Source organism: Cryptotermes secundus, unplaced genomic scaffold (genome assembly GCF_002891405.2).
Source record: "Cryptotermes secundus unplaced genomic scaffold, Csec_1.0 scaffold602, whole genome shotgun sequence".
Lineage (NCBI taxonomy): Eukaryota > Metazoa > Arthropoda > Insecta > Blattodea > Kalotermitidae > Cryptotermes > Cryptotermes secundus.
Genome location: NW_019739219.1, coordinates 330,309 through 352,509, shown reverse-complemented (window position 1 = coordinate 352,509; position 22,201 = coordinate 330,309). Strand labels below are relative to the sequence as shown.

General features: G+C 43.3%; 1 protein-coding gene across 4 annotated transcripts in view; it reads left to right on the top strand.

Moving 5' to 3' along the window:
• The window catches only part of LOC111871744, a 141,893-nt gene that overhangs the window by 99,598 nt on the left and 20,094 nt on the right, over positions 1 to 22,201 (top strand). The window contains exon 2 of one of the 4 annotated variants that reach the window (XM_033754373.1): positions 21,947 to 22,070. The exons of the other annotated variants lie outside the window; for them this stretch is intronic. Coding sequence (XP_033610264.1) covers positions 21,947 to 22,070 — 124 coding nt within the window. The remainder of the gene's footprint in view (positions 1 to 21,946; positions 22,071 to 22,201) is intronic. 4 annotated transcript variants of the gene reach the window in all.

Here is a 22,201-nt window from a genome sequence, read left to right as displayed (position 1 = left end):
CAATTAACCTAATCCTTCCATCCACACTATGGCCCTGGGGTCGACTACTCAGCCTCTAATAGAAATGAGTACCAGGAATATTCTTGGGGGTAAAGGGCGGCCGGCGTGAGGAGCTGAAATGCCGGGGTTCTCTTTCTGGCAGGGGCAAGAAATTATTCTCTACTCCACAGCTTCCAGACAGGCCCTTGGGGCCCACTCAGCCTCCTACCCAATGAATACCGGAAGCTCTTCTTCCAGTGGTAAAACGACCGGTTCGTAAAGGTAACCACTCACTTCAGTCTAATGCCGAAATAAAAACTTGTGGAACTGTACCTCCACTTCCCACGCGTCTTCATGGTGTGGTGTTTAATTAATTAATCACAGGGACATCTTTACTTTTTTCACTTTACCTTTTTTTTTTCCTTGGCACTACAGCCCCAGTGAGCCTAGGCCTACCTCCATGAACTCCGTTCACTTCGGTTTTTCTAGATCTTACACATTCGGTAGGACTCCTTGGGCGGGTGATCACCTCGTCGCAAGGCCTCTACCTGTACACAAACACAGAAAAACGCACACACACAAACTAAACATCCATGCCCTGAGTGGGATCCGAACCCACGATCCCGGTTTCCAAGCGAGCGAAGACAGTGCATGCCTTAGACCGCTCGGCTACCGTGACCGGCCATTTCACTTTACGTTACCCTTATAAGATGAAGTCTAACCGTTGTAATGAAGGTAAGAAAAGGTAAAGCTAGCCATGTGACAGGGCGTGGAGATCCATAGGGTTGTGAGACGTCGAAGCTCCCACGTTCGCTACACATTCTGCTCACAGATGGCAGTGAGGTTTTCAGCCTTACACGCCGACAGCGCTTTACACCTCAGGAAGATTCCTTGTACTTATTTATGTTAGAGGCTGAGTCGACCCCAAGGTCATAATGCGGCTGGAAGGATTAGGTCAATTGAAAAATCCAGTAATCTCATCGGTAATCGAACCCGTGACCATCCGGCTTTTAGCATAGTGCCTCAACCAACTACGCTACCGGGATTCTGCCATTTTGTATGATAGCACTAAGAGTTGGTAGTAGTCACGGACAAGAGCGACCGTGGCAAGAATGAAGAGCAGTGGAAAGTGCGGCTTCTGGCTCTGCAGGCCGTGTTCTCCTTTGCCTGACTTACCTCTAGACAAGGCCGCGCCATAGCTTCCCACCGCGGCGCCCTGGGTTCGATCCCGGCTCTAATCAAGTGGGATTTGTGGTGGAAAAAGTGGCGCTGGGGCAGGTTTTCTCCGAGTACTTCGGTTTCCCCTGTCAATCTTCATTCCACCAATTGCTCCACAATCACCCTCACCTATCATCTGGGGCTGGTACAATAGGCCAGAAGTGGCCGCAGTACAAGGGACTTAGTCCCACCCCACTAGTAATAAAAGAAAAGTGCAATGGCTTGGCTGTAATCTTCATATCTGATCGAAGTGAACATTAAGGGTGCCTGTGCAGAGTCAGGAAGGATACATTCAGACAGTGTTTAGCCGTGTCGGCTCGCTCGCAGACCCATGACCTACCATGACTGCCAGTTATGCAGTCAAGTTTTGTAACGATTGTAGCTGTGACATCACCCGCAGCCTGGCTCCTGGTAGCGAATGTCTGCTTCCTTTCAACAACATTAAGATTCAATTACATCTATTAAAAAATTGGAATATAACTATAATTATAAAATCAATTAGGATGAGATTGACAGGACTGTAGCACGTTGGTGAGCAGGGGAATAGATATAGGATATTGGAGGGAAAACCAGAAGGAAAGAATGAACTAGAAAAACCTAGACGTGGGCGGTAAAATAATATTAAAGTGGAGGTTGGAGAAATAAAATTGCGTGATATGTACTGGATTCATCTGGCTCAGGATAGGGACCAGTGGAAGGCTCTTGTGAACACGGTAACGAACCTTCGGGTTCCTTAAAATATCGGGAAATTCTTTAGTAGTTAAGCGTTTTTATCATCTCGTGAAGGACTCGGCTCCATGAAGGTGGAGATTTTGGAGCTCTTACGGCTGTGAAAACTTTGCTTATGGTCTTCAAGGTCACCGTGTAGTCTGTAGGTGCTAATATCAACATTTTAAGGGAAGGATTCAGCCCCCTCTGTGTTCAGCGCGAAAATAAGATTTTGTATGTAATCTTATACGAAGTGTCCCAGGAGGAAATGTCAGTATTCAGGGAGGTCATAGTATCGGTCACTCTAAGCAAAAGAAATTTGTATATGTACATGTGTCCTATTCCGAACGGTTTCCGTGATAGAGCTATTTTACTGTACAGTTCCAAAACTGTTGATAAGAAAGAGATGTTACGTACTGTTTCTAATTCCGGTATTTATTGTTCAAGTGACAAAGCTGGTACAGTTTACCTAGTGTAATACATTTTCGAAAATTCCACCGTCAGCATCAGTGCACTTTGCAACTCGTGTGAGGACATGGCGTGTCGCTCGTCTGTACAGTGTACAGTGAAATAGCTCTATCTCGGAAACCGTTTGGAATAGGACACGTATACATATACACACTTTTGCTTAGAATGACCGATACCATGACCTCCCGGAATGTTGACCTTTCCTCCTGGGACATCCTGTATACTGTTTGAATGTAATCTTATATAATTCTTTATCTGTAATCGTTGCTGTTGTTTCCTTATATTTAATGTAGGATCATCATTGTCAGTCTGACGTCATATTCTTGGTAGAGAACAGAAGGAGAACCGTTTTTAAAACTGCTGTGTCTTCGTCATTTGTGCTCGCTTCCATGTCTTACTTGGGATAGCATTGTTTCAGTTTCCCTGAGTACAGAAACTCATATCCGTGAAGACGCCAGCATAAGTTTGGCGTCACAGATGCGCAGGTGCAGATTTACTGGTATTTACTCTGAGTTTTGTTCTGCTGAGAAAATCTACTTTTACACCTTGGATGAATGACTTCCGCCGTGCTGTTTATAGTAGATATACTGAAGCTTTGTATGGCCGCCCTTCCTTAAAATCAAGGACACAAGGCTTTCTGCAGAAGGCGGGTTATTTCTAAAGGTATACATACTTACCACTGTTCGTTTTGCATGAGCTCATTGTGATGTATAGTCCTTGCGGGGTAGCATAGTTGATTGAGGCACTACGCTACAAGCTGGAGGTCACGGGTTAGATGCCGGATTTTTTTAATTGACCTAATCCTTCCAGGCGCACTATGGCCTTGGGTTCGACCCACCCTCTTACAGAAATGGGTACCAGGAATCTTCCTGGTGGTAAGGGACGGCCGGCTCATAAGTTTGACAACCTCACCGCCATCTGTGAACCGATTGTGTACGAAATGTGGGGAGCCTCGACGTCTCACAACCCTATGGGCATCCACGGCCTGTTACAGAGATAGCTTTACTTTGCCGATTACAGCGGCCGCGCTTTTTTAGAAATGAACTGTCTTCGCCCTCTCGGACACTGGGGTCATGGGTTCGAAATGATTTCTAGGATTGGATGTCTGTATGCGTTTATTGTGTGTCTGTGCTGTCCTGTATGCAGGTAGTGGCCTTGCGACGGGCAGATGCCCCGTCCAAGGAGTCCTTTCGACTGTCTAAAAAGATTTAGAAACCGAAAAAGCGACCAAGGTCCAAAAAGGGCTGTAGGGCTATAGCTAGATAGACCTCACGGATGTAAATAGCCCCTCATTACAGATGTTGAGAGCCAGTTTAATGTCCAGGATTGCGGAGTTCGATTTCTGACATAGTATTTAGAGATTTCTCTTTGCTGATCTGCGTCTGTTCCTACTCTGGGATCATTCAATCTCTTGCCTAACCAATACCAAGAGATACTTGTTTCCTCAGTACGAAGGTAACTCCTGCTGTCCAGATTAGAAACGCGTGTGGAGCCCAACCTCCATACCCTCATAAATATTCGTGACATGGAGCTTAATTATGCACGAGGAAAACTTTGCCCTTTGCCATTGACGTTGACTTTATATGGAGCTTTTTAATCATTCTGACGTCATTGCCTCATTTATTGTCATGAGCTATAGCTGTTGTATTTCTCATGACCAGACCCGGATTTTGATGTCATGTCATCTTTTTTTTTTCTTGTATCCTATGCGATGCTCTTAAATATATAAATCTCGGATATGAGCTGCTGGTTACAGAAATGTAAATTTTATAGAGTTTTTCTTTCATCTTTTGATATTTTTAGGTTTAAGGTCATTTTTTCATTTTGGGGGTATTTTTTTGGTAAATGTTTGGAATTTTAAGGGTATTTCTTGTCATTTTTGGCCATTTTAGGGAATTTTCGTCATTGTTTTCTGAAATGAGAATAATATGGAAGCGAAGTGTTCTTCCTTTTCTCCTTTAGGTAATTTTTCTGATTTTTTCGGTCATTTTTTGAATATTTTCAGGTCATCAAAATCCGATCCCTGCTCATGACTTTCCTTGAGGACAAAATCTTTTTCTGCATGATTTGCTTAAAACGTCAAACCTAATAAAATGTCAAACTTTTTTGAACGTCAGAAAGTATTTTTATCAGTGGTAGTACTTATTGTTTTCGTTGACATTAAATAAAGTAAAACAACGGATATACGTATTCTAGTATCTTTCGTGGAGAACTGTGTTTACATTTGAAAAACGGTTTATGTGCTGTTAACCGAATTCTCTGTTACCTTGATTTCACCTCAGACGCAAATAAACAAGAGAGTTATGTTCGACCATTAAGGATATCACGAATCACCAATTATTGACGGTCTTGACCGTGATCGCTAAGGCGATAGGGTATATCCCCGGAATGGAGGTAAAAAAAAAACAGAAATCGTGACTGGATTCCATGAGACTCGACAGCCGCTGTTTGTGAACCGGGGAAGGATCATATTTCGTAATAATTCACAAATCCGTGGGTGTGGCCTTGTAAAATATTTCATATAGAAATAAGCAGAGTTGGTGCACTGTAACAGGCCATTACTGCTGCGCACACGAATTAAAACATACATGTTTTGAGAGTGACATGGGTTCGAATCACTTCTGCGTTTCACATCTATTCGGTAGTTAACAGATACAAATGGAAAAGGACAAATATATCTGAGATTTCACATTCTTACGTCTGCGAATATGAAAATTATTGCCGTGTATTCTGGTAAAAGGATTTCACCATTTAGGAGAAATTTTCTGCCTCCATCTTCAGGGTGCAGGAACTATTCTAGCCTTTTGATGAAAGGCGCAAGTTCCTTCAAATAATGGAGAAATTATACCGGAGTACACGGCGTCATATTGTAAGTCATATCAATCCGCGGTCATTGCTGAATCTATATTCATCCCAGTTTTTCGGGAGAGCTTATTGAAGTGATGGGTACGCATTCAACCGCTAAACATACTAACCTGCACCCAGTATGTCCCATGTATGCGTTTGTGTATGCAGTGATAACGTTTGTGACTTGCATTGCATTACCAGGTACATCCTTATATTTTTGTGATCTTCCTCAGTCACTCCAGGAAACGCAGGTATTATTCCTCGAATTAGACCACTACCGCCTCTTCACCATTTATTCCATCTCCGTTGATTAATTATCTTATTCCACTCTGTAGACCTGTGTGCCTGTCCGTCCGTCTACCTATCCATCCATGCCTCCCTGTTGTTCCCACTTGGAGCACAGGACATCCGTGAAACTTTCGTTAAACTTCAGTTTCTTAATCCTGAGACAGTCGGTAGGACTCCTTGTACGGGGGATCAGTCTGTACAGACATCCATGCATTCAATGGAATTCGGACCCACGATCCCAGCGTTCGAGCGAACGAAGACAGTTCATGCCTTAAACCACGTGACCATTGTGATCGGCCTGTAGGCCTATAGTGTCAGCTAAAGACGGCGTTCTTAAATATACCACAAAGTGTGACATGACGGCTGAAAGCAAGAATAATGGAACAAGAAGAGGTGGCCGTTGCTAGATGTCGGCGCGGTAAACACGTTTCTGTGGAAACTAATAAACACACAACAATAGACCGACCGAAAGTCAGCAGAAGTGGGAGTGACCCGTAATAGTCAGACCATCCTCTCGTCGAAGAAGAGGCTCTGTTTCAAAACTCGTAAAAGTCTTGGAAATAATAAAATGTGGCTGTGCCTGCCGACTGGGCGCGAAGCCAAGGACAACTGTGCTGGCGAGGGTCAGCATCAGTTTACTGGGCTAGATGAAGAGTGCTCTGAGTCCACAGTGACCTGGACGCCGTGACAGCGCAGATACACTCGTGCTGAAACTGCGGTGCAACAAACGTAGCGCCATCACAGAAAGACTGACCCCCCCCTCCTCGTCAGAGTGATTGCCCCATTTGTAAACACGTACGTATCTAGAAGAGAACAGATATCTTTGTTATCGATGTCGAGAAGACTGTGCTGGCGAGGGCCGGCAGCAATACAACTGACCGACCGCAACAGAGTTGGCATTCTGAACGCGCCCAAATCCATCAGACAGTGAAAGTAGGTCATGCGTTCCATGGGACTCAGAACCAAAAATCATTGTGCTGGCGAGGGCCAACAGCAATTTAACACTCAGCAGCAGATCTTCCCCTCCTCTCGTCGAAGAGATGGCCCCATTTTAAATGACATGAAAGTCTGGCAAGAACAAAAATATAGTCACGTGTTCCGATAGGGTCCGAAAGCAAGTATCAGCGACTTATTGGACCGGGCTTGTCTAGGCAGCAGATTTGCACGTCTTCTAGAGTCCCGCCGTACTCGGAACGGAGAATTCTCAACCCAAAACCCCTGTTTATTCGCTAACACGTGACAATATGGTGCTACATGGAAACAGAATCAAACTTAACAGGAAACGAGTATTGGTCATTGCTTATTAAATCTGATCAGCAGGTTATATTTCTCATTGGGAACTCCTTGAACGCATATTGGCCATTCAGTGTATATGCTTCTGAACAGTTACACGGACAGGAGGCTTATGTGCCATTGTTTGGAGTATAACAAGTTCTGAATGTAATGAAGATGACTGGTATCGACTCCTAACAGGAAGGGAAAGGTAGCCCTGTTTTCGATACCAGGTCACTGACCAGTTATATTGAAGTATAGTGCCCTCCAATCTTTCTTTTTCTTCCAAGTGGACGTTTTCCAAGAGATTTCTCCACCAAATTTCTGTAAGTATTTAAAGCTTCCTTCAAAGTATATATTCAGCCTATTGTAAGGGTAAAATTGGAATAATCTGTAACGAGCTAATTAATTTATTGGACCAGAACTCTTCTTCAGAAGTTAATAATTGCTCAACTAATAAAAAATCTCGGAATTTTATGAAACCTACAAGTGTCATTACCACGTTGATGAGAGACTGTGTATGGTTTCTGCTCTGGGCAAAATATGTCCAGTTCACACCTTCATTATGCTCCATTTTAATATTATCATCCCACCCACCGTCTTGGACTCCCAATTTTTTTCTTTTGGTTTTCCGGCAAATATTTTCTTACCCATTTTTGTTGTCTCTCAGACACATTTAGTATCAACTCGATTTGTACGTTATTATTATTATTATTATTATTATTATTGTTGTTGGAGGGGGTGGGTTTCCCAATGCACCGCGACTAATAGTCTATTGTACGTCCCCCTTTGATGTTCTACCAGTCGCCATACCCTGCCGATACTGGTGCTCGCTATCAGTGCCGTTCAGCCACCGAAGCTGGCAGTGGTCCCCGATACTTCCAAATCTACCGGAAGCATTGGAAACTACTTGGGCGGGAAACTTTGCCTAATTTTGCTCAGAAGTCTCCTAGAGACATGAGGATCTTTTACGTGCCGTAAATGTACGACACGGAACCGACGGCTTAAAGTCCCTCCCTGAGGACTTGTTCCCTGAATTTTTCCGCCCTTAAAAATTCCACGACCTCCGCCGGGTTTGAACCCGCGTACCTTGAGTCATGAGGTGGGAACGTTACCCCTAGATTTGTACGTTACAATTATATGAGTATTTTCTTATGCTTCCTATACTTCACTTCTGAGTTAACCTAACGTGTCCACAACACCGACGTTAAGGGCAGGGAGTCCGATAGTGCATTATTCATCTCAGTACACAAGAATCATCAGTTTCGGTGCGTTTGTCATCATACAGAAGGAAGGCATTATGAAACTAGTGACATTACTATACCTTCCATGCTTCAAGGAGGTTTCGAACCGTGGGACAAATTCACATAATGTAATTTTATTGACCTTGATGTACTTTGTATTCATCTGTTACGATCGACAACAAAGGAGACCAACCGACGTACTGTGGCAGTACCTAAAAACGTATAGTATCGCTCGTTATTTAAACCTATTAATTCCTATTACAGTGAAGGCGTTCATATTGCGACATATGGCTGAAAGCCGAAATATTGGAACAAGGAGAGTCGACCATTGTTAGGCAACGGCGCGGTAAACATGTTTCCGCGGCAACAAATGAACACCTAACAATAGAGGAACTTTTGAAAGAACTGTTTCCTGTGTGGTCCACTCTAAGTCTGTATGGCGAGGGCAAATGGTAAAAATTGGTCAGCTAATTGCAGGTTCAGCATAGTTACATAACCTGCTGCACAAGCCTATATTGACAGAAAACCTCTGTATAAACTAAACTAACTAACTAACTTCATGGAGCTGAGACCTTCTTGAGAAGCCGCCAGTTGTGCAGCTACTCAAGAACTTCCAGCATTTTATGGAACCCGAAGGTTCATTAACGTGTTCACAGTACCCTTCCACTGGTCCTTATTCTGAGCCAGATCAATCCAGTTCATACCACCTCATCCTATCTTTCTAATATGCATTTGAAAATTATCCACCCACGTACGTTTTGGCCTTTCTGGTGGTCTCTTTCCTTCTGGCGTTCCCACAAAAATCCTCTCTCAAAATCTGGTAGCGCCGTTAATCAAACCCAGGAACTCTGACCACTAGACCATAGAGGCGGTCAAGTACGTGTAAATAGTGTTTAAAAATTCAGTTTGTGTTTCACGGGACATTTTCTGCGTGACCCTTAAAAATAACATCCGGATGATTCAACTAAGGAAATTATCGTTCTTTATTGCAAGAACAATTCGAAGCACATACGAGGGGGTACCCAAAAGAAACCGAACTTATTTTTTTAAACTTATTTATTTAAATTTTAACCACAAACGTTCAATCCCTTTCAAAGTACTCTCCACTTACACTAATACACTTGTCTATTCTTTTATTCCATTTTTCAAAACATTGTCTAAATTCATCTTTTGATATGCTTGACAGCGCCTCCGTCGTTTTTTTCCTTCACCTCAGCAAAACGCTGAAAAAAAGTTTTGATCATTTCGGGACTCGTCTTTCAAAGCACAGCATGCTTCCACGCGACCTTGTTTTTGTTCAGCAGTCAGCAGTCGTGGTACGAATTTCGCAGCCACCCTTTTCATTCCCAAATCTTCTGTCAAAATTCGCTGAACTGAGCTCCAAGTCACTCCCGACNGCTCTGCCCACAAAAAAAAAAAATTAGTTCGGTTTCTTTTGGGTACCCCATCGTAAACACACCGTGAGATAATGAAAAATTCTATAATGTTAAAAGTAGGCGACCCATAAAATGACGATTGTTTTTTTACTCCATACAAATTGGGAAATCACTCGCTATAGAACGGTGGTTGAGCACTTTTTCTGTATGGTCTGCCCCAATTCACAATTAATTATGACATTATTAATCTATACACAGTCGGTAGGACTCCTTGAACAGGGAATTAGTCTGTCACAGGCCGCTGCCTACACGCAGGACCACACAAACAGAGGAGAAACGCGGGGTCCGAAACTACGACCCCAGTATTTCAATGAGCAGAGGCAGCTCGTGCCTGAGACCTCAAAGTCACGGCTATCAGCGCAGTTCGGTTTCTCATAAATAAATTAACACTGTGCACATATTCAGTGAAAATTTCTCTGGGATATGGTTTCTAGGAACGGAAAACTTTTTGCACCTCAGGTAACACGTGAATTTTTATACTGGATTGAACAGAAAGAGCACAAGAATAGATGCACCAGCGTGAGTCATGGATGGTTATATACATTTGACTTAGGACAGGTGATAAATGATATTTAAACAGAAAACTATGCCTACAGTAACAAATTTGTACTCTAAGCTAAGCCTGTGTGGAAGTGACATCACAAAGTATGCAAAGTGTGTGTTCTTATCATCTCCATATAAGAGTATGTAAGTTTCATTTAGTTACTTCAAAGAGATATCATGTTCTTGTGGTGCAGATACAAGATGTATGTTACAGAACAGAACAAAAAATGCTACATTGAACGTCTAACAGTGGCAACTATAAGGAGTAGCCATGGCATGTAGTCACGTTGAGGATCGCCGACGTTTCGGAGGAAGGTATTACCACGATTTTCTGGTGGAAAATGTGCTGAGACAGAAAATAGCAAGGAGCGAACTCATCGAGACAGGCGTGGGAAATATTATTCGGAGAGATGCCGTGGTAGGAACTCAGTAACCAACAAGAGTAAGGAGAGGAGTAGACGATGGTGCTTTGATTATCGGCTCCGAAACGTCGGTGAATTTTGATCGGGCTACAGGTCGTTAAATCCCAGAGGACAAACCTGTTCAGGAATAATGAAATCAATGTTCAACAAATGTCGCAGACATAAGCACATTAATTAATTAATTAATTAATTAATTAATTAATTCATCCATTCATTCATTCATTCATTCATATTGCCTCTTTCTCCCTCTGGAGCATAGCACAACCGTGAAACGCTTTGTTTCACTTCAGTTTCTCAAGATTATAGACAGTCGGTAGGACTCCTTGGATGGGGGATCAGCCCAGCGCAATGCCGCTACATACACAACACAACACAAACACAGAATAAATTCAGACGTCCATGTCTCAAGTCGGATTCGAAGCACTACCCCAGTGTACGAGCGGGCGAAGGCATTGACATCCCATTTTTAAATTGCATTGGAAACAGAAGTTGCAGACAAAAGTGAAAAGCGATCAACAGTCGCTGCGGTTTCGACAGGCTCTGTCTGAAGTACGTCTGCATTGGAGTGGCACCTGTAGGAGAAAGTGGCACTTACGCACTCAGTGGTAACGGTCCGTCACTTGATGGCTTCGGCATTGGCACACGGTAAATTTAACCCATCATACGATATGATCGACATTCAATGTGCCTTGGTACTGAGAATCATGGCTCGTGCAGACCGCGCAGCGGAGACGAAACTCACCTTTACGAACCGGGGCACGTCATAATTGTGTAGGCAACTTTGCGGAAGTAAAACTTCTGCTTGACTATGTTTGAGTTTCCTTCCGACCTCTGAATACCAGAAGTAGCTTGAAAATAGAATCCTGTGACTTTCTAATGATGACGCAACGACCTACGTCACTAACTGACGATGACGCTCCTTCGTTCCCATAGCAGATGGAGTATATCATTCAGTGCGATATTATCTAGGGACCTTCTGGTGATGACGTAACGACCTACGTCACTAACTGACGATGACGCTCCTTCGTTCCCATAGCAGATGGAGTATATCATTCAGTGCGATATTATCTAGGGACCTTCTGGTGATGACGTAACGACCTACGTCACTAACTGACGATGACGCTCCTTCGTTCCCATAGCAGATGGAGTATATCATTCAGTGCGATATTATCTAGGGACCTTCTGGTGATGACGTAACGGTAGACGTCACGAACGTATAACATGTGGAAATCAGTTTTTTGTGAGATTTGAGTCTTACAGTAGTGACTACCAAGATTATTGTTTTCTGGAATGGACACATAGTGAAATGCTACATTTGGAGCATTGCTTTGTATGGGGCTGAAACATGGACACTTAGGGCAGTAGATCAGAAACACCTGGAAAACTTCGAAATGTGGTGTTGGAGAAGGATGGAGAAGATCAGTTGGACCGATTATGTGAGAAATGAAGAAGTGTTATTTAGAGTCAGTGAGCTGAGGAATATCCTACACGAAATAAGAAAACGGAAGGCTAATTGGATTGGTCATATCTTGCGCGGTAACTGCCTTCTAAAAGAAGTTATTGAAGGAAAGATAGAGGGGCGGATATAAGTGACCAGAAGACGAGGAAGAAGACGTAAGAAGATGCTGGATGACCTTGGGAACAGAAGAGGATATTTTCATTTGAAAGAGAAAGCTCTAGATCGCATCAAGTGGAAGAACTATTTTGGAAGAGACTGTGGACCTGTCGTCTTGACAGATTACTGATGAATGAATGAATGATGGACACCATGTAGTATATTAGATGTGTACCTATGAATGTGCTACTGCCATCTTCAGTGTAAAAGAATGAACCTACTATCTTCTAGAATGTGACTTGGTTTCGCAACTCGAAAGATAATTTCCCACGCGGGATTGTGGTTATTTCGTGAGGTAATAAAATAATTTAGACTTCTCAGTCTTGGAAAAGATCTTAATTTGGACGAAATGGACGGAGAGGCCTATAACTTGATATTGACATTGGCGCTGATGTTGACGAAAAACGTAAGTCACTACGAAAATAATCCATCGTGAGACACTCATATACGTACATCAGAACTAGCCACGGAAGCATATCCGGACCATAACCTCAAATCCTATTTCCTCCATACCTATTTTAATATTATATTCACATCTATTCCTAGGTCTCTTTCCTCTCAGGTTTTCTAACTAAAATTTCTTATGCATTTTTTTACATACTTAATGAGACTAATTTTCCCCGTCCGTCTGATCTCTCTTGATTTGATCACCATAAAATTATTTGGTGAAAAGGAAATTTTGAAGTTCTTCGTTGTGATCTGTCTCCTTTCTCCGGGAATTTCAGATATTTCCCTCGGCAATCTTTCTCCTCTTATATCCCCAGAATGAAGTACTCATACAAAGTTAAAATAACTCAGTCCATGTAGTGATTAGGCTGCGGATTGGACGACTAGGGGCGACGTGTTTCCACAGCCGTTCCCTAGCAACGGCTGTGTCTGATGGCTTCACAGTTCTTGCCTTGAACAAGTTATACCACGATATATTTGAATTGTGTCACGTTTTAAAATGATTTAATTATTTATGATAGTGATAATAAGGGAACTCCTTATTCCCTACGAACCAAATACAGAGGTGCTGAAGTTAGAAGGTTGTTTATTCGGGTGGTACTCTAATGGATTCGCTACATGGAGGTCATCTGCCCTCATTGATTATTGTATCTCTGTGTGGCTTTGCAACCTTTTGGACCTTGGCCGCTTTTTCAGTTTCTTACACAGCCGGTAGGACCCCAATGCAAGGCCGCTACGTACACACAAGACAGCAAAAACAGAATAAACACACACATACATCCATGCCTCAAGTGAGATTCGAACCCATGATCCCAGTGTTTGAGCCGGCGAAGGCAGTTCATGCTTTAGACCGCGCGGCCACTGTAATAGGCTGTTATGCATCTAGCATTAAGAATAAACTTCGGTGTGTTACGGAATAGAGGGACTAGTGACACTTGAACTCTACCAGAGAGACCCGAGTGAGACCCCAGTACAAGCATCAGAATGATACCGAAGTGAACAGCAACGAATACAACTCATTCACGAGCAGGTACTTATTGAACATACATATTTATGGCAGACTCTGCAGTTCATTTACGAGTATAATAAATGGAGGAAACAAATTTGCACTTCATCTTCATACATTCATGCTGCTTAGATAGGACAGTAATGAGTCCAAGTCATGATTTACTTATTTAGACGATATTTTGGAATTTACTTAAAGCAAAGTTGTCCCTAGCCGGTCACGGTAGCCCAGCGGTCTGAGGCATGCACTGTCTTCGCTCGCTTGGAAACCGAGACCGTGGGTTCGGATCTGTTTCCTGTGAGGCACGAACTGAATTCTTATATATTATTCTTATACACTGCCGGTCACGGTAGCCGAGCAGTCTAAGGCATGTACTGTCTTCGCTCGCTCGGAAGCCGGGATCGTGGGTTCGAATCCCACTCAGGGCATGGATGTTTGTGTGCGTTTTTCTGTGTTAGTGAACAGGTATAGGCCTTGTGACGAGCTGATCACCCGCCCAAGAAGTCCTACCGAATGTGTAAGCTCTAGTAAAACCGAAGTGAACGGAGAAGTTCATGGAGGTAGGCCCAGGCGCAAATGAGGGCTGTAGCGCCAATGAAAAAAAAAGTTGTCCCTTGTCTTGACTAATTAAGCACTACTCCATGAAGGCGTATGGGGGAGTGGATTTATAAATCCACTTTTCTTGGCCTCGGCACTGCTTGTAGGATAGTGGTGTGGTTCAAGCCCCTGCCGCTTTATCCCCAGGGAAAGAGTCCCCGGTGCCCGTTGGATAGAAGGTTGGGTGGACCCCAGAGCCAGTCTGGACGACGTGGAGAAGAGAAAATTCGTGACCTTACCGGAACTCGAATTCCGACCCCTCGGCCATCCATCCCGTAGCCAGTCGCTATCTCGGCCTCCTTCCGAATTTTGCGTACTAACATTAATAATTCATTTACATTCATTTATAGTCACATGCTTGCACAACAGCACTTGCTGCTTAATCACAGTATCTAGTAATGAAAAAATACACAAGATATGTGTTTCAAGAACATCTACATACACGTAATTGTATTTAATGAAAAATGATGACTCTCCATGGCCTTAGGAAACACCTGAAATCCCAATTAATACTCAGGAAACCCAAAACTATGACGTATAAAGTACTTATAAGATCAGTGCTATCTTATGCCTCAGACTTGGCCACTGCCAAGATCGGATGAAAGACTTAAGTATATTTGTAAGGAGGATCCTGAGATATATCTTTGGGCCAGTGGAAGAAAATGGAATATGGAGGAAGAGGTATAACCGTGCGCTATACAAACTATTTAATGACCCAGACATTATTGGATTTATAAAGGTGAAAAGGCTTGAATGGGCTGGACACACAATACGTGCTGGCGAGAATAGGACGATTACGAAAATGCTTAATACTAAACCAGAAGGAAATAGGAGAGCGGGAAGACCAAGATTGAGATGGGAAGAATGTGTGTGGCAGGACATAAGGATTTTGGGTTTAAAGAACTGGAGGAATGTAGCATCGAATGGAGAAGAATGGGGAGCAATCCTGAGGAAGACCAGGGCTCACAAGTGGCTGTCATGCCAGTGATGATGATGAAAAATGATGACAGTTGACGACAGACAGACTGTTGTTGTCAGATACACCTACTGGGAGAATTAGTGTTGCCTGCTAAAAGTGTGTATATGTCCTCAGTCCCACCCAGTAGCATTATGATTTTATTGTATAGAAAGAGATTACAAATTGAAGTCTATTTCCCTATCTAGAATTTTCATCAGCTGAAGAAATGTATACTTCATCGTAACGTGCTATTCACCTACCTATCAGTAGCACGTGTCGCACAACCTATAAAAAGTCATGGTAAGTTTCTAGAGATGGAAGCTCAGTTTAACGTGTTTCACAACATGCAGACAGCTGAGGAGACCGAGGTTAGAGTACAACCACGTAAGCGAACATGTGGGGATAGAAATCAAATCATCTTGTCATAAGACGGCCCAACAAGCGCAAACGTTATTTGTTGGTAAGTGCTGGAAGCTAAATAAAACTGCGCGAGACACAAGATCCGATTAATTTAAGAGCTCTCACGAGTTCTTCAAACTCTCCCGTGTGAACAGAGCTTTCTGCCCGTGTAAACAGGAGCACTTGGCAGTAATGAGGTCATGGCCACTTGTTCGCACTCAAGTCCAAGGCCTCCGTGAACAAAAACAAAAGTGTTTGTGTCCGAAACCACGAAACACATGACGGTCGATGTCGTGCGCATGACACACGCGTCTACGTGTGCAGGGGGCACCGCCATGACTGTCCCCGGAACCCCACAGATGTCGCACCCACATCATATAGTTTTCCTTTGGTCTGACCCCCTGTCCCGTGCTTCCTTCTGCCACTTGTCTTCACCATAAATTTTGTATGTATTTTTCAGAATTGGAGCACATTGGATGTCGGAAATTCAGGGTTATAAGTCCGTTTTGTACCATTTTTGTTATCTTGCCACGATTGTGAAGTTTCAAAGTACATTTGTGACAGTTTTGGGGCTTCGTAATTGTGAACATCCAAAATTCATTTTACACGATTTGGTACGTGCTGAGGCCATCTTGTGTAATTTTGGTACTTCGTAATCCTGAGTTCCCGAAACAATTTTGTGCTGGTTTGCATACCTCACGTTCATGAGTTTCCTCAGGTTATTTTGTATCATATTTTATGCTTCATAGCCATGAACTTCTGAGGTTCTTTTTATTTTGGTTCTGAGACTCCATAGACCATAATTTCTTACGTGAATTATTCTCGGGTACTTGGCCGTTAGTTAAATATGAGTGATGTTTCGGGGACCATCTCTGGCTCCTTCATCAGGAGCTAATCATATTTTTCAGATCCTCATAATGGGGAAACGGCCGTGAGGTCTTCATATCTTACATTGTTTGTGTGTGTGTATGTTTTTTTTAAGTTTCCTGGGGTGGAGTGAGACTTGGTACTGCGGCCACTAACTGCCCTACTGTACCAGCCCCGGATGATAGATGATGAGTGTGGAGCAGTCGGTGGAATGAGAATTGGCAGGGAAAACCGAAGTACTCGGAGAAACCTCAGTGCCAAGTTATCCATCACAAATCCCACATGACCTGACCTGGGCTCGAACCCGGGCCACCGCGGTGGGAAGCCAGAGACTAACCGCCTCAGCCATGGCACGACTTGCAATATTTGTTTTAGTTGCATACCTGGAAAGGCCATCGAACGACCACCACGCTGTAGGCCTGTTTATAAGAGCTGTTTTAATGAAAACACACGTTAATTTTAACTGCGTGAAGTCATGGATGTGTCAGCAGTTTGATTACAGATGACACGTTTATAATGTTGTTTCATCCACAAGAGATTATGTAATCTTCATTATAGAATCGCTGTATGAGATATATTGCTTGAGACTATTGAACAATTATGTGAACGGTGAAGGTTGCAATAAGATGGTCCTACTCCACCTTTCACAAATGTCGGTTCATGAAAGTCAGTGGAAGACATTAGGTCTTCTCCAAGATCCATTTAATCTTCCTAATTGATTTACTTTAGATTCTGTTATTAGATTCAAACCTTCCTTTTTCCTCATTGTTTCAGAAGCAAATGTTAGAACCTACAAAGTTTGTCGGGCACTATGCTACAAGCCGGAAGGTCGCGGGTTCGATTCCCGACGAGGTCACTGGATTTTTCAAGTTACCTAATCCTTCCAGCCTTACTATATCCCTGAGGTCGACTCATGCTCTAACAGAAGTGAGTACCAGGAAGGTTCCTGGGGGAGTAAAGGGCGGCCGGAGCGTAAGGCTGAAAAACTCCCCGCCATCTGTGAGCTACTTGTCTAGAAAATGTGTGAGCCTCGACGTCTCACAACCCTATGATCCCCATGGCCGGTTACATGGATAGCTTTACCTTTATCTGCAAAGTTTAGAAGGTTATTGTGTCTCTGTGATTAATGCAGCGGTAGGCCATGAAGCCACCTGGGTGGATGGTAGGAGCCCCTCTTATGGACAGGAAGCTGGGTGACCTCATAGCCGGTTTTGATACTGCAGGGTAAGAGAAATATATCTTGTCGGTGCGGGAATTGAACTCACGATTCTTCGTTCTTCCAGCTCATAACCCAGTTTTTATACCGAATGACATACGACATTCTGAACGCATGTGCTCGAATTGTGTAATTAAATAACCCAAGGATAATTTTCATCTGATTCACCTCTTAATAAGAGCACTGTATCAGACCATTACAGACCTGTGGGCATGCATGTGTAAGACAAACTGTTAGAGGTTGAATATATTTATACCGGAATTTCAAGGAATTAACGAGGTCAACAAGTAGCATAAGTGACGTTCTGCTTTCAGCCTTCGGAAAGAAGACAGAAAAGTGAAATTACTAGAGATGTTCAGAGTTAATTTGCAACAGGCGGTTTACGGTCAATCAGTTCGTCTTGGTGCCAAGCCCCTCGAGGTTCACGACCACAGTTTTTTCATGTTAACTGAACCCATATGATCATATTTCGTATGAAATATTCTCTCTGATGAGAGGATGGGGTTTTCTCTTTGCCTTTGTCACGTGTACGTATCGCACTGTATGCAAATCCTCTGTCAGTGCAGGCCTTGCAGAGCAGATGATATCAATCTCACGTATCTTATGCTACAACGGCAGCTTAGTCACTTGAACGGTTGTAAGCTTGACCGACACCAAGTTAAAACCTCTTATATTTTCGATGTCTGGCTTCGCCTTGTCTTATACTACGAACATGTTCATTCTGATGATTTTGTACGACTTCTGCTTGTCGCCTGCACAATTTTGTTATATATTCGTATACTTCTAGCCTGCTTTCCATATTCTGAAAAAATAGAAGTATGCTTATATGATCGCCGTGTTGTCTGTGTCCATGTATATCCCCCATATCAACTTTTCGGACTCCTGAACCAATCTTTATGAAATTTGGTACGTATGTCTTGGAACCTGAGCCCTTTTCAGTGGCGTACTTTCTAAATCCCTCTCATCAGTCCGTGTGTTTGTATGTTTATCCCCCTTTTCGTTCCTAGGCAACGGCTCGGTGAACACGTTCCCGCAACAACGAATACACGCAACAGTATAAGAATTGTTGTACGCGCCATTCTCTATGCTGTTCGTGTTGCATCAAAGACGAGTCTTTGGTTCTGTGTGTGTATCCCCTATCGTTGCTAGGCAACGGTTTGGTAAACGCGAACCTGCAGCGAAGAAGAACTCTTGGAGGCGTTATTTTCTGTGCAGTGTGCGTCGTATCAAAGGAAAGTAGGAGATTGGTTCTTGCAAGAACTTCTTGTTTTGGGATATTAGCCATCGTTATAAAGTTATTTTATTCATCTTCTCTCGTACTGGATTCCGTCTGTATCCCTAGGCCCTTTCTTCGGAGATTGGGACTAGACCCAACAAAGGAAGTTGTGTACCTGAGGACGGAGACAGATTGCAATCTCCGAATGGTCATCTTACCCCAAATTCGAAAAATGAATAATTTCCTAAAAATTGATCCTTTTACTCTGTATGCGTATGCAATTCTTTTACTCGGGGGAGGGAACGCATTATGGGGGGTTTTCTGAGCAAGATAACTAACGAGAATTCCTGGACCCTTGCTAGCGCAGTAAAGTTTCTGGAGCCATGTGCTCAGACTGTCAGCGCCCCCATGCACGATTTATACGCCATGGAGCCTCCGCCCCAAGCGCAAAAAGAAAACCTCACACGTCCAGTATCAGCAATGCAAGAACCTGTTTCGCTTATTTTATTTTACAAAAGTCACAACTGCTTGACAGTTAATTTTACACGTGCAGCGACATATGACAAAAGGCACAGTGATACTTACGTCCTCAGGGCTGTTCCAATTCAAAATAAATTATGAAACAGTGGTATATTTTGTGCATTTTGGGGGTGGGGGGATATTTTAACCTACTTTCATACTCCATGCTGTCTGTGTGTCTGTGTATCCTCCCCCATAAACTTTTCAATGCCCGATCCAGTCTTTAAGACTTTAAGTCTTTAAGTCTTTAAGACATGGCGACTGAGCCCATCTCAGCGGTGTACTTCATAAAAACCTCCCATCAGTCTGTGTGTCTGTATATATGTCCCTCCTATCATTGCAGGCAGCGGCTCGGTTAAATGTTCTTCCATTCGGTGCTAGGCAACGGTTCGGTTAACACTTTCCCACTGCAATGAATATGTGCAAGTAGAAGAATTGTTGGACGTATCATTTTCTGTGCAGTCCGTGTCCTATCAAAGGAGAGTCTGTGGTCTACGTCTCCCCATATCGTTGCTAGGTAACAACTAGGTAAATACTTTCCCGCGGGAACGAAGAATTTTTGGAGGCATCGTTTTCTACTCGGTCCGTGTCGTATAAAGGGAAAGTAGACCATTAGTTCTTCCCAGAAATTCTAGTTTAAATTGCTGTGTTCATTTTTCTTAGATCGATATATTTTCCTGGGCGTTTAGTTTGACTCCTGCAGTTTTTATTGCTAAGAAAATAAGTTTCTTCAACAACCTGTGGGACCGGTTTACAATAGAATCTGTTACGCAACAGCAAGGCAGTGTTCTCTGAGGTCTTCCGATGTTCTTCTGCTTCGAGGAATCCCCTCCTCGCTGGCCTTGTGACTCCTACAGCTCGTTTCTGTTCTATAAATATTCGGACATGCGTCAGGCGGTTTGTCTCCGTCAGGGGAATCCCTTCTCGCTGATTTCTGCTCTCAGTGTCTTTTCGAAGTTAATCAGCTGTTTTAATTTTTTTTTTAAATTGTTAGGACCCGGAACAGTTACGTTGGTATAGCGGCTGGGCTACGCGCTGGGGGACCGAGGAGTTGGGGTTCGATTTCCGGCAGGGGCAAAGGACTTTCTCCATAACATCCAGACAGGCTCTGGGATGTATTCACCCTACTGTCGAATGGGAACTGAAAGCTGTTTCGCGGCGGGTGTAGAAAGGGTATGAAGCTAACCACACCAACTTGTGTCGAGGTTAGAAATAGTGGAACTGTACCTCCATTCACCCGTCAGTTTAATGGCGTGATGCTTCAACGTTGTCATAAGTGTTCGGACAAAGGTAAGGGTAAATGTAAAGCATAGCTGTTCCCCGTCTAAGTGTCACGTCTTGAAGTACAGAGGAATGGAAGGAAAAACTCCGGCATTCTTAACTTTGGCTCTTGATGGAGGCGAGTGGCTAGTTTTGCGCTGCGGTCGCTTTAACAGCGATAAAAGAACCAGCAGTGATAACTGAATAATAGGCAAAGGACATAGACATGATACAAAAGAGGAAATTTGTGTTAAACGGCTGTGTGGTCCAGGAATTGGAGTTCGATTTCCGGCAGGGGTAAGATTTTTTTTTCTGCTGCTCACAGCGTCCAGACCTACTCTGACGTTCACCCAGCATCGTGTCCGGTGGGTACCAGGGAATCTTTCCGTGGGGTTAAAGAGGCATTGGTTTGTAGCTGACCACCCACCTCCATCCAGTACCGAGATTGTGAATGGTAGGGTTATACCTCCACTTCCCCTTACATCTTTGTGGTACAGTGCTTAATTATTTAAGCGCAGGGGAAACTTCACCTTTACTTCAAAATTTTCCTTCGCCAAGAGGAAATTTCTCAGCGTAATAGAGTGATCAATTTGAATTTATGGCTTATTAGGTATAGTAGTTTATAAAGTAAATATACCCAAAATTTAGGAAATAAAAACATAATACTCAAACTAAAACCGACGTTACCACTAATCAAAATTTTAGGTATATTAATTTAGGGTCACGCAGTAGTGTAGTTGGTTGAGGCACTATGCTACAAGCCGGATGGTCGCGGGTTCGATTCCCGATGAGGTCACTGAATTTTTCAATTGGCCTAATCCTTTAAGCCGCACTATGGCCCTGGGGTCAACTCATGATCTGACATAAATGAGTACCAGGAATCTTCCTGGGCGGTAAATGGCGGCCGGCGCTTAAGGCTGGAAACTTCACCGAAATCTATGAGCCGATTTTCTAGAACAGTGTTTCTCAACCGCCGGTCCACGGCCCGATACCGGGACCTCGTCTTATAGAAAAACGAATTTACTGGGCCGCGGTCTGACAAAAGTTGAGAACCACTGGTCTAGAAAATGTGGGAGCCTCGACGGCTCACAACCCTATAGGTCTTCACGGCCTGGTGAAACATTTGGTAAACATTTTTCCCGCTGGAATGAATACACATGCAACAATAGAACTTTTGGGCCCGGTGTTTTCTTTGCTGTCCATCTCATATCAAATACTCAGTACGTAATGAAAGGATGGTAGATGAACTCATCCCGTTTGCACCCTTCAGAACCAGTCAAACGCTCTGCCTTTTAAGACAAAAGAAAGAAAAACTGTCTGCAATAGTTAGTCTTACATTCTTTCTGAATAGACTGTACCTCATGTACTGATTTGAACAGAACTGTACCTATAATTGACGGTCACACCTCTGTTTGTTACAGTCGGAGGAAAGTAGGAGGCAAACTCTGGGCTCGGCATTTAACAAGGGGCGGGTGCAAATCAATTTATTCAGAAAGGCTGTATCAGCTTAGCATTTTGCACAATTCTCCGATTTCAAGTCGAGTGGTAAGTTATTACGTAATCATTGTTTTGTCCACCTGAACAAGGAGTGTTTGCCCCTGCAGCTACTGCCGAGAATAATGCTTTAAAACACAGTGGTTGTTATGTGTACCACATGCTTGAGCATTAAAAAACTT